Here is an 18044-nt window from a genome sequence, read left to right on the forward strand (position 1 = left end):
ACAATAAGAACATTAAAAAGAAGAGAAAAAAGAAAAACATATTGAATAAAGTGCAAAGGCGGTCTTATCACAATTTAAAACAATATACTATGTATAAGACTCATATATACAATACACCAAAATCTATATTCACATAAACATAAATGTAGACATACATAATTATATTTACATAATAATATGCATAAAAATAAATACAGACATATTATACGACATTATTAAATAATTATTTATTTTATTTATTTTATACTTTATTGTACACCACATATATATTACAAACAAAGCATAAAGATATATACAGACAGTGAAGTACAATGGGCGGACTTATGGCTAATTAGCCCTTTCTTCCAGACAACCCATACCACTAACTCATATTTACTAAAAATCTAATATATAAAATTCTCGTGTCGCGGTTGAATTCCTCCAAAACGGCTTGACCGATTCTCGTGAAATTTTGTGTGCATATTGGGTAGGTCTGAGAATCGAACAACATCTATTTTTCATCCCCCTAAATGTTAAGGGTAGTCCACCCCTAATTTTTTTTTAATATTTAGATATTTTCCTAAATTTTCACCCTTCTACCACCAACCCCTATTTTTAAATAGCGTTTAGCGGCAATACAACGTTTGCCGAGTCAGCTAGTAATATATAAATATCACACAAATAAATGTTACTAACGATATGTCGATAGATAATGTTTTTTGATACGTCGTTTAAAAATATCTATCGACTCCGCTTGGCGAATGTCTCGCGGGATTCCACAGTTTTACAGCCTTAACACAAAAAGGTTCACTGTAACATTGACTATGCGATATAGAATCTTTGAGTCTGTTGTCGTCTTACGAAGTTTGTTGTCGACTTGAGAAGTTTGTTGTCGTCTTGAGAGTTTGTTGTCAACTTGAAAAGTTTGTTATCGACTTGAAAGTTTGTTGTCGACTTGAGAAAATTTTCAAAATTTTATGTCACTGGGTGATAAATAAATATACTCGACAAACATGCTATGTATAGGAAAACCACGTGTTTAGAGCAGTAGATTTCGAAATTATCTCGTTTAGGTAAATAAATAAACTTTTCCCGTGTATAATATTATGTGTAGATAAAAGCCGTCGCCAGAATCAAGTGCCGATGTAAAGAAAATTTATAGTACTACAATATGTAGATAAGTTGCATCACACTGTATCAGTAATGTTATGTGGACAATCCATAAGTTAAGAGCGTTTTTGTTTGTTTTTATTTATATTGATAAAAGAATTATACAAATTCATATAAAAGTTTAAATAACATTAAAAATAAATGACTTTAAATCATTTTTGCTATAATGATTACTTATGAAGATACATGTTCGGAATATTTTTATATAAGGTGCTTTACTGTGGCTGTATTAAAACCAAATATTAAGAATTTATTGTTAAAATGCTATTTAAATGTGAATAAATGATTTGAAATTTTAAATATATGTTTTGTTTTAAATATAGTACTAATAGATAATCCATTCAAAACGACGGTGACCCATGCTGTGTCAGTTTACCATGTACTTTTAATGGATATTTTGTTTACGTATTTTTCTCTTTGTGTTCAACTAAACATAATTGTATTTAAAACAACCCAATTGTATTGCACATATATGCAATTTTCTTAATAGTCCTGCTTTTAATATTTCGTAAAACATGTTCAGTGGAGAAGGTTTTTCTTGTAAGGTGGACGTTAGTTGAGACTAAGTATACGTGTTCTTAAATACATCGAAATGCATATAAGTACAAAAAGTGAAGCTAGGAAATTTATTTCAACAGTATTTTTTCTTACTTCCTGCTAAAATTGTATGACTGTATAAGTGTATATGATCAGATCATCGCTAACGATGATTAACAAGATATAAATCTCAAGATGTTTGTACGATCATTTATAAAGTAATATAAATTACATATTGATGTACATATTTTATGCAGCTAAATTACTGATAAATAACATAACGCAAGTTTTTACAATTGTTACGCGACATTGATTAAAATTGTATTTTGTTTCATTAGATTAGGTAGTTGTTGTAAATAATAACAAATCATTCAATTCTTAATATCTATGTTAATATCTTAAATGAAAACGTGATAATAACGAACGTAGACTATCTGCAATAATAGTATAAACATATAGTGCTTAGAACTTAAATTACAGGAATGATTGGCGTGAACTTGAAGAGGCCTATGTCCAGCGGTGAAGTGTAGTCTCAAGCGTAACGAAATGTGCCTACCCTATTATTATCATACAAATTCATAAATTATTCTGGCCTATTAAAAATATATATTTTCAATGAATAATTGTAGGATCTCTGCTCGGAGGCGCCAATCGCTCTCCAAATAACGCGCTATAAGTGGGCTTGGGTTAGGAAACACCCTAACAAGAGCACCCGACCACATTCCAAAACAAGCCTTGAAATTGACACAATAAGAGAAAATGAAACTTGACCGTCTTAAGCACACTTGAAGACGTTCAGTGGCAGCAGAATTTAAGGCGATTGGGTTGACATGATCCGACGCGACGCGAATCGCCCAGAACAGAACGCGATTTCGGACCACTGTGGTGCCCCTCTGTCCCACCTAGGGGCCATAGGACGTTAATTCAAGTTTGACTAGCCCGTTGTCGCAGTTTGTAGTGCTTCTTGTTCCTATAACACAAGCATTAACTTGCTTATATTAGGAACAGACGACCGTGTGTGTACGTTAGAAATTATTTATTAAAAGATATTTATTAAAAGATATTTATTAAAAGATATTTATAAAAGTTATTTATTTATTTAAAGTCATTAAAAATAACCTTAGAAAATAAATTTTAAGAAGAAATTTTGAAGGCTCGTAAAAAACCATTCAAAAATAATACTTAGAGTGGCTTATTAAGGCTCAAACTTATGCATTAGTTTCGTTTCAACTACAAAACTTAGGTATACAATAAATTACGAGTACTCACAGATGACTATAGAATTAGATTTTTTTAATATATATATATTAAAAAAATCATTTAAACTGTTTTTGGACTCGACGTTTACCTTTATTCTTTCTATTGCATGTACCCATCTCTACTAAAATATTCCAGAATAACACGAAATGTTAATAAATGTATACCGCAATATTCTTCCTTGATAGATCTTTGTTTACATAATCATCTAGTCACTTTGCCTAATATTGTTTCTTTTCGAATTTATAGTACGGGAAAAAATATATTCAAAGTAAAATATACTATTTTCTACATTAAAAAAAAAAAACATAAAAATTTATATTTCTATTTAAAAATCGTTATTTCCAATATAATTTTTTTAAAATAATTAGTTATTGCTTATAGAATTAATATATACGTTTATATATATTTTTTATATATGTTATATTACTATATGATATATTCGCATAAATATTCTTTTTTGTAAAAAAAAAAAAAAATATATACAGTACGAAATTTATATTTAGACGCTCTACTGAATGTAGTTTACTGTGAATTTTTAAAAATAATCAACCTTAACGTCGCCACCGGCAATAAACGTAATATACATACATACATATAATCAACTATACAAAATAAAGATATAGATAATACCTATCAAAGATTACTTGAATCCAATAAAACTGTAATGAGTGACTTATTGTTTAAATTAATATCTATGTGTGCGTTCAATAAATGTATTTATGCATACCTGTGTTAGCTAATGTGCGTTTGGTTAGATGAATCGTCGGGATGCGCTCAGGTCGCACGAAGTTCATAGGTAAAGAAGCTGGTATATAAACCTAAGGCTGTGTCACTGTTCACATACTTATGGTGAAGCTTAGAGAATTCAGACCTGAAACCATTGTCCAGCCATCCGAACCATTATCCAGTAGAATTATGGTAAGATTTATTATAATAAATTATTTACACTTGCGTAGTTATTTAATTAATTGATTATTGAAATTTATAATTCAAAGAAACATTACGTCTTTTTTATTTAATTATAGAAGGATGACAGATCTCAAAATAAGCTGATTCATATTTTAATGTTTAAATGAAACTTTGGCATTGTGAATTACTTCGGTTCTTTTTGTATCATTAATGCAGTGAAGTGTAACAAAGAGTGGTTCCAGTGATTATAATTTATCGCATGCATTTTTCGAGATAATATTTATATACATTAGATTTTTTTATTTCCATAAAAATATGAATGTTGTTTTAATATAGTTTTAAGTTAAAGTTACATTTCCGCAAGAAAATCGTAATTAATAATTAGTAACACATAGTTTTCAAATAATAAGTAATTTTCATTGATATCTCATAAACAGTAAAAGACACAAAAAAAAGAAATAATATAATTATATAGTAATATTAGATATTTATAGATAATATTACTATACTATTAATTTATTTTTGTCTTCGATTTTGATGAAATTATTTTTGAGGAAGGGATTTTTATTCTAGATATCGAGGCAGTAACTCTAATTTCTTGTAATTATTAATTTAGCGACTTAATTGTAGTTAACTTTACTTCAAAAAGTTTTAGTTATTCAACACTACTGAATAATATTTTCTTTTATTTGTTATTTTATGAGAGTACAATGACAAAATAAGGTGAATTATACTATCAACATCAAATTATTTGAAAACAAAATTTTATCTACTACTAGCGGACCCGGCATACGTTCTCCTGCCCGGAAAATAGCTACCAAATTTGATAGCTTACATACCGATAGTAATGCCACCTAACGGGTCCAATTGAGATAAAAACTAACATATCTTTCAAGTTAGACAAAATTACAGATGCTTACGAAATTTGATAAAAATTGATTCAGTAGTTTCACAGCTACATACGGATAGCAGCGCCACCTACCGAGTCCAATTGAGATAATAATTACCATATCTTCCAAGTCAGACAAAATTACAGATGCTTACAAAATTTGATAAAAATTGGTTCAGTAGTTTCGGAGTTACATACTGATAGCAGCGCCACCTACCAGGTCCGATTGAGATAAAAATTACCCTATCTTCCAAGTTGGACAAAATTATAGATGCGTACAAAATGTAATAAAAATTGCTTCAGTAGTTTCGGAGTTACATACCAACAGCAACGCCACCTATCGGGTCCAATTAGGATAAAAACTACCCTATCTCCCAAGTTGGACCAAATTACAAATGCTTAAAAAAATTGATAAAAATTGATTCAGTGGTTTGGGAATTACATACATTTAAAATTTTCTTTGTTAACGTCCACCCCCGTAATCCTTATTGGGCATGAGTTATCCTAAAATCCGCTCATCGATCATTTCTACATCACATTTACGAGATTCGTACCAAGTTTGGAGTCAATAGTTTGAAAACGGGAATTTTCCATTGTTAACTCCCCCGCAACAATATAATAGGAAATGTGAAATAGCTACCCGAGTAGAAATTTTTTCGTCTTCCTTAGAAGGACCGGACCATGCATGCCTGATCAGGACTAGATAAGGCATGTAACGCAGATGATTTGTCTGGACCTGATCAAGATGAGATGAGATTTCCTGATCGGGTCCAGATCAGGAAATCTCACCTCATCCTGATCAGCCGGTTCGGTCCGGTCCTTTTACACACACGAATGTATATTCTTGAAAAATGTTGAAAATTGTTTAGTAAAAAAAAGCGAATTGATATTATAAATATGTTACTTAACATAATTATTATGATATTTATTTCCGTTTATTTTTTCTGATGTATTATTTATTCATGTTTTTACTTTAAATATTAATTATTTTTGTTTATTTTCATGTTATTAATTAATTATTATTATTAATTGAATTTTATTTATTAACTTCTAATAATTAACTATTTCCTATTACTTACGACTGCTCCACTGTGTAGAAATGGACTCCCCTGCTAGACTGTCCTGATAACTGTATATATATATATTAAGTGCGCTTAAAAACATTAATAGCGCGATTTAGGCTCAGTTCGCGTAATTTCTTTCAAGCTATCCTGATCTGGACCGGACCGGGTCCTGATCCAGTATGCCTTACCGTATTTGATTATAGTTTACATCCGGCTATCCTTGTCTGGACCAGACCTGGTCCTGATAGAGCTTGCCGGATCTGGCATGACTCATTCTATCCTGATCCGGTCCAGATACATGATCTGGTTGATCCTGACCTTTTTTCTAGCCGGGTAGTTGATACCATTTTTACAGTATGTAAATTAAAATGCGGTCTACGAATAAGATCAATTTAATCATTAATAACTTACGTAAAATGCGCCCTAATATATTATTTAACATGATCTTTATTGAATAGCAATTAAGTACAAAATGACTCTACATTTTAGTTAGAAAACGTTTGTATGGGAAAAAGAAAAGGGCTGTTTTTAGGGTTTTCACGGAAATTATTCGAATTTTTCTCGCCGTAAAAACTTGGACTTCAACGAACATTAAAAAAAAAGAATTGGTAAAATTGGTCCAGGCGTTGTTGAGTTATACGCTTACGAACACATTTTACGATTCATTATTATATATAAGAATACGGATAATTTTTGAATAAAAAAAAATCATTAATGTTGTCAACGACATTTTATAATATTTATATGTATTTTTATCGAAAGGATGTAAAAAAGCGCGTACGTACTTATGTACGCACATAAGAAATTATACTTCATTAGCTAGCTAACTTCACGTTGCTAACTTCTTCGTCGTTGACTAGCTAACTTCAGGGTGTCAGTTTTTTATGACGGTGTGTGCGCACATCGAAAACGTTTGTCGCTTTAGTCTGTAATATTCCACTGCTGGGCATAGGCCTCTTTCTCCGTGTAGGAGAAGGATCAGAGCTTAATTCAACACGCTGCTCCAAAACGGGTTGGTGGATATTTTCCCTGCTATGAGTAACGGTCGCGATCAGGTGTACATGATAACAACCGGGATCAACGAAAAAATTTACTCTCATTAATTTTCCCGAACGCGCCAAAAGAAATAAACTTCAAAAATGTAAAGAAATGTAGCGGCCACGCGGCTGTTACCTATAACATAAGTTATAAGCACTAAATTGCTTACTTTAGGAACAGATGACTGTCTGTGTTGTAGATATTTACTTATTATATATAGATGTTGTAGATATTTACTTTTTATATATATGCTTAATAACGACGTTAAACACTGCATCGATCGATCGTGATCGAACAAATCTAATTTTAATACTATTAGTGGAGCCTGCTCGTATAACACAAAGTTCTTTTATTAAATCTTATTGCTTGTTAAACACTGTCAGGCGTTTTTTTTACGTTTTTTTTTTACTTTCTGTTTATTTTTTTTTATTTTTTTATTTTATTTAAATTGGTTTGCTAGCAGTTGTTACATTTATTACACTTGACAATATTAATTTTACAATAGACCACATTTATAAACGTACAACCATATTAAAGCAAACACGACATGCAAAGTTATCCCGTTAAGATACATTATTATAATTATTATTCAAAACATACATAGACACACACACACACACACATATACATACACACATACACAAGCAACCATCATTATCAAATCATAAGTTCATCAATTCTTAGTCATATTATTTACAATTAAGTGACAAAATTACAACATCACAATAATTACCTAAAAAAAATAAAATAATAATGACAATAATAATAGAAACAATAATAAAATAGTTACAATTAAGATACATTAGATTAAACAATGTCAAGTTACACAATTACAGAATCACAATAATTATCAAAAATAATAGTAATAATAACAATTACAGTTAAGGTATAATAGATTAAATAATGTCAAGTTAAAATTTAATTATTAAAACAAACAACAACAAATTCAATAGAAAACTAAGTCAATTAAAATCAGGGCAAATTAAGTCAAGGTAAAAATAGATACGTGCATTAAATTTAGTCAAATCGTGTTACAATCACTCAGGTTAAACGTGACAAAATTACAAATTTACAATAATTATCTAAAAAAATAAAATAATAATAATAATAATCATAAAAACAATATTAAATTGTTACAATTAAGATACATCTTTGAACCACAAGATACACAACAATTCACACAACAAAATTAGGCACTCATAATTTTGTCTATAACTAGCCGCCGAAACCTCGCGTAGGCTACCGCGTTTATGTCTATTGTGTCACAGTACTTGTTTAGCAGATTCGACATTCTAGGAACTGCAGATTGGCTACCAAAAAGTGTCTTCCGCCGTGGTTGAGACAGAAGTTTCATTACACTACGTGGGTATCTAGATGGAGCTCTAAAGTTAAATTTACAAAGTAAGCTGGAACAGTCAATTTTGTTATGAAGGAGTTTATATAAAAACATCAAGTCCAGTAAATTTCTTCTGTTTTCCAGAGTCATCATGTTAAAATATTCGAGTCTACTTGCATAAGAAGCCAGTCTTTTGGCGATACCCTCTGTGTATGATAGGTGCCATACAAAACGCTTTTGTATGCGCTCTAGCCTTAGGTAGTGAGTAGCATAATGCGGCCTCCAGACCATACTGCAGTATTCCAGATTGCTCCGCACAAAGCAATTGTATAAGAGGATTTTGGTTTTTGCTTGTTTAAAAGTCCTGCAGTTTCTTATAACAAAACCAAGCATCCTAGTAGCCTTTGTCATAACATTCTCGATGTGCATTCCAAATGTTAATTTTTGGTCCAAAATAATTCCCAGATCTTTAACTTGAGCAACTTCTGATAGGTTATTCTGACCTAGGTGATATTGTGTCTGAAAAACGTTATGTTTGCGAGTGAATTTTATATGTAAGCACTTTTCTGTGTTTAGTTTCATGCCATTTATCTCACACCAGCTTATAACTCGGTCCAGATCACCCTGCAGGAGGAGAGAGTCATTGAGTGAACCAATAGTTCTAGTAAACTTAAGGTCATCTGCATATAAATAGGGTATTGAGTGGTTAAAACATTTTACTATGTCATTAATGTACATGTTAAATAATATTGGCCCCAGGTGGGAACCCTGGGGGACACCGGCTGATATCGGGTATCTTTTCGACGCGTATCCATTAATGGCAACATGAAAACTTCGGTCACTCAGGTATGATGCAAGCCACCTTAGCGAAGGGCCCATAAATCCGTAAATTTCCAATTTCTGGATTAGAACACTGTGAGGTACTCTGTCGAAGGCCTTCTGAAAATCCGTATATATGGCATCAACCTGTTGATGTGAGTCGATAGACTGTCTCAAGCACTCTGTGAAAGAAACGAGGTTAGTGCTACATGATCTACCTGAAATAAATCCATGTTGATGCTCGGATATAAAGCGTTTCAAATATGCTATAATATGATGACACACTAATGACTCGAAGATCTTAGCGAACGTGGACAATATGGATATTGGTCTATAATTCTGGACCAGAGACTCCTTCCCATCCTTGTGTATTGGTACTATACGAGCATGCTTCCATTCATCAGGAAATTTCCCAGTTCGAAGTGAGAAATTGTATATGATGTGTAAAGGGGTCACCAGACCAGAAGCGCAGTTTCTAATTAAGATTGGTGGTATGTTATCAGGGCCAACGCCTTTAGAGGTGTCCAAGGTTACGAGTTTCTTAAGAATAGTTGTAGCATCAATCTCCGCAAAGTTAAAGCTGTCGCTGTAACCTGTTATTGGTAGTAGATATTTTGAGATATACTCCGGATTCAATTTTGATACACCTATCGACGCCTCATAAAGAGTGCTAAAATATTTTGAAAATAAGTCACAAATTTCCCCCCCAGCCGCAGCTGTCTTTGAGCCGTCACTCATAGACCCAGGGATCGTGCCTTTATTGTTTCGTTTGCTCTTTAAGTAAGACCAAAACTTTTTAGGATTACCCTGGATCTCATCTTCTAAATTAGTATTATAGGTGTTGTATGCGTCACGGATAAGTTTTTTACATCGTTTGCTAAGTAATACGAGAGACAATTCATCCATAGGGTTTTTATATTTTTTTACACGTTTCAGTAATTTGCGTTTTTCTTTCAGCCTTTTTTTAAGTTCATGATTAATCCACCGGGGGTAGGAATCATTTTTTATCCTTTGAAGAGGAACATATTTAGTTATTAGATTTCGCAGGGTATTATATAGAGTGCTTACCATTTCGTTGACGTCTGTACAAGATCTTAGTATTTTATTCCAGTCTAATTCCTCTAAACATTCAGCAATTGAGTCAAAATCAGCTTTATAAAAACATGGTTTTTGAATCGAGTCAACTTTAAGTCTATCCAATTCAATGCGAGAAATAAATACATTTAACGGGGGGTGCTGGGGGTCAATATTACAAACAGAAACACTAGATAGCTCGACGCGACACTTCGGCGGACTAGCGAGAACCAGATCTAGAATTTTATTTCTGTTATTAAAAACTGAATTTATTTGCTGCAAGCCACATTCAGAAATAAAATCCAACAATAGTTGTGCAGCAGGTGGGTACAATTTAACACAATTATTCAGATTTACATTCCAATCAATACAGCTTAAATTAAAGTCACCTATTATGCATGTATACATATTATGAAGCTCTGATACACGATTACAATTGCTAAGGAAACCATCAAGAGTTAGCTTTTTAACGGGTGGTGGAAGATACACTGCACAGAAAGCAATCGAATGGATCTCTTTCAGGTTTGGAGTATTTATAGTTATCCAAATATCCTCATTTTCACTTTCCCATTCATATTTTCTATTAGCTATTAATTTTTTTTTTTACAGCAATTAGAACTCCTCCACCATCCGTTTTATTGCCAAGCCTACAGGTATTTCTATCTCTTCTATAAACATTATATCTACTGTCAAATAGCTCACTGCTAAATATTGAACAATTCAACCACGTTTCAGTAAGAATGAGAATATCGAAATTGTTAGAACTTACATTACGGTACACATCATGGGTCTTAGTTCTCAGGCCACGAACATTATGGTAAAAGATATTTAGAGACGAGAATTTATACACAAACACAAGTTATAATCATGAATTCTGACTTCGGATAGTTACGGTTACTTTAAGGAACTGAGAAACTCCATGTCCTTAATTATTTTAAGGTCAGAGCTGTCATCTTTTCGGACAAAAATGCGGCCGTTTCTTACCCACACGTATTTGTAGCCCTTTTCTTTTGCTTTGATTCTTGTAGCGGCATGAAGAGCTTTGTTTGCTGGGGATAAATGTTCCATCACGTAAATAGATTTTTTTATGCCTCCTATGCCTATATGCGTTGTATTCAGTTTATCGTTAGAATGATTCTTGTTATATTTGATTACTGAGGCCAAGAAACTGTCTCGCGCATAAGGGGAGCTGAACTGGACAACAATAGATCGGGGTCGATGGCTTTGGCGATTGACTTTAGCTACTCTTGTACAATTTAAAATTTTATCGTCATGTAGTTCCGAGCCAACGACACTACCCAATTGTTTCATAATCGCTAGTAGGTTTTCATTATTATGTTCTGGAACGCATTGGATCTCCAAGTTCTTTTCTCTGGCACGCTGTTCGAGATCATTGATGCGAGTTTTCAATTCCTTAATGTCCGTTTGAGCCTTGACATTTTCCTCTTTCACTTCTTTAATAATATTAATATTATCCTTGTGTTCCCTAATAAAGTCATCATATTGGTTATTAATGAAGTTAATCGATGTTTTCATTTCGTTTAGCTCGTCCCTAATAAGACTTAGTTCATCGTTTATAGCAGACTTAATAGTAACTTTAACACTTTCAAGCATTACATTGATTTCATCCTTAACAATTTCTCTGAGCATGTCGCGGTATTCAAGATGCGATATTGCATCGCTCGAAGTCGGAGTAGGCGGTGAGGAAAGTGCCATCCTTTTTCTTGTTGATCGCTTATTGAGTTTCGCGTCCGAATTGACCGGCTTGGTATTTACAGGTATATTCTCATTGTTTCCCTTTGACCGCTTCGGTGTGCAGGTAGGACAGTACCACACTTTTGAGGGATCGATGTTGTCGGGTACTTGAGAATATCCAGTCGCCAGCAGACAATTAGTATGATATGCCATTTTACAATTTGTACACGACAAATATAATTCCCCGTCATTTTTATCTTCACAGCAGTTCCAATTTAATTTAGACATCCTACCGCTCGTTTATTGAAAAATATTGAAAATTTAAAATCAAAAATTCTACGAATAGCGCGGGTTTGAACTTGGAAACGTCGATACAACGCGATGCGCGTTCCAAGCACTCGCCGTTACACCAAACAGCCACTGTGAATGTTGATGAAAAAGTCCAACAGTATAGTCGCTTAGGATCGTATGTATCGTATCGTAGGTACAAAGGTGGATATGTACAGTTGTGTGATGGTGGGTAAGTTTGCAAACTCGAACACTCATACGATTATGTTTAACACATTATCACTTCTCAAAAATGATGCACTGTTATGAGCACTGATATAAAACACCTGGGACTCAATATTTTTATTTAATGTTGTATTTTAATAAGTTTGGTATAATATTCAAGACTTTCTTCTCCACAAACAAGATGGCAAAAACACAGAAAAATAACATCAACGCACAAAAGCAGTCATCAACAACGATATCTTATCACTGAAACCGTTGTAATACGCCTGGGGCTTAGGATTCAATATTTTATAAAATGTTTTGTAGTTTGTTCCGTATATTAAATTGTTATTTATAAATTAGTAAGCAAACACAGGATACACGTCCGATCACACGCGTGTGCGCGGGTACTGTTCAATATTTTCTACCTACAAAAATTTACGCCATTATCTAAAAGGGTTTCTCCTTCTTACTACTTAATTCTTAGTTATAAGTATACACATAATACACAGGTATTATATCTGTTGCAGATCTCGATTATTGTCCTTAGTCTGGTGATGTCCAGTCTTTATGCACAACCGCAGAAAGGAAATGACCCAATACCTATTCTTCGTTACGAATCAGAAGGACCTAATGTAGATGGCTCTTATAAATGGGAGTAAGTATTTTGAAAATCTTGAACGAAAACGAAACAAAAAAAAAACATTAATAATTTATAAATAATAGACGAATAACTTTTTAACCGACTTCAAAAACAAATTACTCAATTCGAGAGTTTTGACAAAAAATACGGCTTTTTTAGTTCTAGGAGCTGTTTCGATTCTTCATTTCCTAACATATTATAATTTTACGTTAGATATTACCTCAAGATAAAGCAAAGATGTTGTTTTAATATAATTGTGTAAGTCTGACCGGTTGGGATGTGATTAGGTGTGTAGGCGTCAAAGTTACCCATTCCAAATACACTTTCAAGCTCTACTTAATTTAAGCAGAGATATTTTTCAAAGATACATAAATTTATAAGTCAAGGTCTAGTACTTTTATCGTTTATATTTTGAATTTTCAGTCTGAGTGTTAACGAGAAGTTAATTAATTATCTGGTAAAAATGAGACAGTTCAGTATTTGGTCTTAGAACTTTTAGATATTTTTCCAAAATACGTTCAATATTCCGTCTACCTAAGTCGCTAGCAGTGGAGCAAAATGCTAATAACAATGGATTACATTCCAACCCTACTCTTTTTTTGTGTAAAGGCAGTATATGGAAGTCTGCAGTATATACAATGCATTTGCATGCTTACACCCTTTTATATGTGTGACTAGTAATTAATATATTTTTGTTTGTACGGATCACGTGATACCTTTTTTATTTTTGTTGTTGCATTTTGCTCATAAAAAAAATATAAATATTTCTGGTTAACATTTTTAATTATTATAATTGTTATTAAAAGGTATGAAACTGGTAACGAAATAGCAGCACAAGAAAAAGGATATGTAAAGAACTTTGGACAAGGCGAAGGTAAAGAGATACAAACTGCTGAAGGAGGTTTCAGCTACAAAGCGCCCGATGGTTCACCCATCGCTCTAACCTATATCGCCGATGAAAATGGTTTCCAACCACAGGTGAGAATTTACCAAAAAAATAAATTAAAATCATTAAAAGCTATCATTCAATGTATTAAAATATATACTGCAAGTAAACAGAACTGTTTTGTTGAACTGAAATTGAACCATTTTTTTTTAAAGTAATTTATAAATAATTCTCATTACTTGATACAAGTCCAATATAGTTTTTTAAGGAGCCTTTATAAGATGAAGATCATAAATGTTTATGTCATTTAAAATACTGGATGAGTTACACTCATATTGATAATGCTGTAATATCACATAGTTCCATTATTTTGTTTTTAAATAAAATCTTATAACGCGAATTTGATGGCTTTTTTAAACTGCCACCATCTCGGGACGTAGATTTAAAGAAAAAAGAAAAAGGGAAAGAAGTTTTAAGATTTGTTAAAATACAAATTTTAGAATTATAAATTATAAATAATATAATATAATAATTTATGGACAGACCCACATACTTACGAAAAGTAATCTAAGCTAATAAAATATCTTTAGTATAAAATTTAAATTTATTACGTAAACATAACATGAAAAATAAACATGCCTTCCAACACATACTCGTAAATAATTTTATTTTTAATTTTGTGCATTCAAACAAACAAGAAATTCATTTTTTAAACAAAAGATAGCGCCATAGTCATGCAAATCGTGGAACGTAATGTTATTTTAATTCACAGTAATATTACATTACATATACATATGATTGGTTAAAATTCTTGAAGTTTTTATAATAAATGCCAGAAAGCCTCCTTTTGTGTAAAGACACGTTTGGTAGTCAGAGCAGGTGTAACTGATTGGTGTTATCTAAAGATGGCCGCTGTATAATAAGAATTAAAATATTTTTATAAGACACAGTATTTATTTGAGAAATATTTTTTGAAAATTGTTTCTTATTATTTGATAATTTATTTGTGGTAAAAAAATTATAATCGAGAAGATAAAAGATTAGTAAAGAGCGCACAAGAAAATAAGAGAATAATAAGAATGCGCGGTACTAAAATATTTTATTACGATCCTCTAAAATGTTATTCACCTGACCCCTTACCGACATGCAAAACCTTGACTTTTTCCGTCGGTAATCACGATGAACATAGCTCTGACAGATGTGTCACAGAATCCGGCACAATAAAACAAGTGGCGGCAAATTGCAATATCATTTTCACTTCGCTAGCTCATAAAATCCAAAACTTTGATCGATTGTTCGCATAATACGTGAGTATGTGATAAAATTTTATTTAACTCATAAGGTCATGCAATTTGCATATTTTATTTTAATGTATCAATGACTATCAAAGCACTTCACTCCAAATGCGTAAACAGCATTGACCCACTGAGACATAAGAAACTATAGTTTTTATTTATATGACATTTACGTAAGACAATATATGCGTTTGGAAAGGTTTATCATCACACTCGTTAACTAGTGAGACTATTGTCAATAAACAGAAGTACAATGCGCAATAACCAACCGTTGCTTTGATTGATTTTATATGAAGTCTTTTTTAATTGTCTTCTTATATAAGCTGCCTTTTAATGCGTGTTTAGATGTCTGTATGGCTAAATTTATTTTACTTTGTTATGCAAATGACATAAGATATTATTTGTTCTTTTGTAAGAACCATGCAATGATTGTGTAAAACATTGAAGCTAATCGTGTTGTCTAACAAAATTCAAGACCTTAATACATTTTGATAAGAATGTCGTTAGGTTTCTTGTATTTACAACTGAAACATTTTTTTATAGCGATTCTGATATATTACGACTTAGCCTGTAATATCACTACTGTGTATAAGCCTCTTTCTCCATGTAAGAGAAGGATTGGAGCTTAATCCATCACGCTACTCCACTGCGGGTTAGCGGATATATTCACTACTTAAAGTAACGTATGTGTATAAGGTGTATGTGATAACAAATATGACACATTATACATATTTTATGTGTCTCAAGTGCCTGAATCATCGTAATTGCGTAAGAACCCGTGAAAGATGTCTGTGAAGAAGGCGCGGGTGTGAGTTGGCCAATTTTGTATGTGTAAATGTCGCTTCAAAATATCAAACGTCGACCCGTAACCTGTTCTTGGGAAATGGGAAATGTTTTCGTTCTCGATGTTTATGTGACACTGATATGAATACATGTAATTGGATTATAGAAAACAGGTCATTACCGATCGAAATCATTCTCTTAGTAACGACTACGCAATATTAACCGATAAATAGAGAAATAGTTACAAAATCTGAACGCGGACTAATTTAAATATTTAAGAAATAAATCTCTGCTATTGGCTACATACCCACTAAAAATGACAGTTATATTTGTAAGAAATCACGATAGTAAATAGTTTACGCAACGACTTGAATGAAATATATTAATGATTGCTATATTAAAATATGAATCAGAAGGTTAATTCTTATTGTACCATAAAAGTCATCGTACATTTATAGATATAATCTCAATCATAATAAATAAATCAAATCTGATAATTTTTAGAGTGAGTTTAAAACAAAAGATATTATATACATATTTTTTGTTATATCTCACGTTCATCTATTATACATATATATAAAGAGCTCGTTATCATACACTCAATGTACTTACTTATATCTATGATTTGTAACGAGTTTAGAGACAAGAATGGTCCTTTGCATAATATTACCATATCATTTACCAAAACACATACCCGTTTGTAGGACAAGCATTGTCTTTTAACTGCATTATTATCATGAAATGCGTACCTCAGATAATATAGACTTCAGTTACTCTGTCGCGTTGTTGCATTTATACTAAATGCTTCGAGAACTCATTCGCAAATACCAAAACAATAAAATAAAATTGGGCTAATTAAATGAGTGCATACGTATAATATGTTAACTGTATATTTACCAAAAAATATTTGTTTTTAATTTCAACATATCTGTGCTTATTTTCACAAATATATTGAATGTTTTTTCGGATATTTAATAAAGATTTGGCACTTTTTTGGTTATAGTTACATTTGAAACACACTTTAGTCTACTTCAATATATAATAGGACTTTTATTTCTCTTATATTAATTACTCTTTTTATTATTATTCTTTGGCATATTCTAACTGCGCCATCGAAATTAAAGACCTGTATGTTTTGATAATTTTGGAACATCTTAAAAGTTTTATTTTATTTTCAGGGTAGCCATCTGCCTACTCCGCCACCAATACCGCCAGCAATTCAAAGAGCTTTGGAATACATAGCGGCCAACCCTCAGCCACAAGGTCAAAATCCACCCAACAAAAATAGAGGATAATATAACTATGATATGAGAACTAAGATATTATTACATGATATAAAACCGCCAATTAAATACGCTGTTACTTTATTTTTATTTTATAACCGTGTCTGAGAAAGACGGATACTCGTCAAACCCGTGAAGGGGTCGTTTTTCCTTTTTTTCTTTTTGTCTTCCAACGTTAATCACGTATTTAGTTTTTTTTTTTTATATAAATACAATATACAGTATATGTGACGCAAGATAAGTTCAAGTTATTCGAAATGATTACGTAATCTTTTGATAGATGTAAAGTAACCGTAGGTAGTGTCATAGTATGGCAAAAGTTATAAATAATGTTAGTGTTGTAAATAAAGAAAATACCATCAAATACAGATAATTTCATTTATCATACAAATCACTCGTCATTTTAACATTTAATATGGTTATAATAAAAATTATGCTATTCTATGTAGTCTAGACAGAATAAATATACATGCTGCAACCGTAGTAGAACATATATATGTCATAATTCCATTAAGGTGCATCAAATCATAAAATACCATTTAACACGCCCAGTCATCGTGATCATCAATAACATTTACAAAAGCTATTCGCAGAATTCTTGTTTCATATTACAACTTTTATCTTTTATAATGTAAATTTTTATGATTACAAATAAAAAGGTTTTTTTTAATTTTTTTGTTATTTTTTTTTTACTCTTACTAGTTTTTTCAAATATAATGATAATTCAAGATCCTTAATTTTTATTAATAATAATGATGAGATATACAAGGAAAATTTCAATTAACCATCAAAATCGTAAGTATCCTTATACTGAACTTTAAACGCTTCGTACTTTTAATCCTCTTTTCTTTTAGTTACTGTTCCTATTCTTTGATTAGTTTGCCAAAACAAA

At 31.8% G+C, this 18044-nt stretch overlaps 1 protein-coding gene across 1 annotated transcript; it reads left to right on the plus strand.

Moving 5' to 3' along the window:
* Positions 1 to 3739: 3739 nt before the first annotated feature.
* Positions 3740 to 17822, plus strand: LOC123654332 (endocuticle structural glycoprotein SgAbd-8-like). Its single transcript, XM_045590245.1, has 4 exons — positions 3740 to 3864; positions 12793 to 12920; positions 13712 to 13883; positions 17048 to 17822. Exons 1-4 carry the CDS (start codon positions 3793 to 3795, stop codon positions 17162 to 17164), a joined length of 489 nt encoding a protein of 162 aa, XP_045446201.1. The 5' UTR covers positions 3740 to 3792; the 3' UTR covers positions 17165 to 17822.
* Positions 17823 to 18044: the final 222 nt, after the last annotated feature.

The sequence above is a fragment of the Melitaea cinxia genome, chromosome 6 (genome assembly GCF_905220565.1).
Source record: "Melitaea cinxia chromosome 6, ilMelCinx1.1, whole genome shotgun sequence".
NCBI lineage: Eukaryota > Metazoa > Arthropoda > Insecta > Lepidoptera > Nymphalidae > Melitaea > Melitaea cinxia.

Coding starts and splice junctions, on each gene's coding strand:
- LOC123654332 (XM_045590245.1), top strand. CDS start 3,793: ATGGTGAAGCTTAGAGAATTCAGACCTGAAACCATTGTCCAGCCATCC. Junction 12,921..13,711: donor GATGGCTCTTATAAATGGGA/GTAAGTATTTTG, acceptor TGTTATTAAAAG/GTATGAAACTGGTAACGAAA. Junction 13,884..17,047: donor AAAATGGTTTCCAACCACAG/GTGAGAATTTAC, acceptor TTTTATTTTCAG/GGTAGCCATCTGCCTACTCC.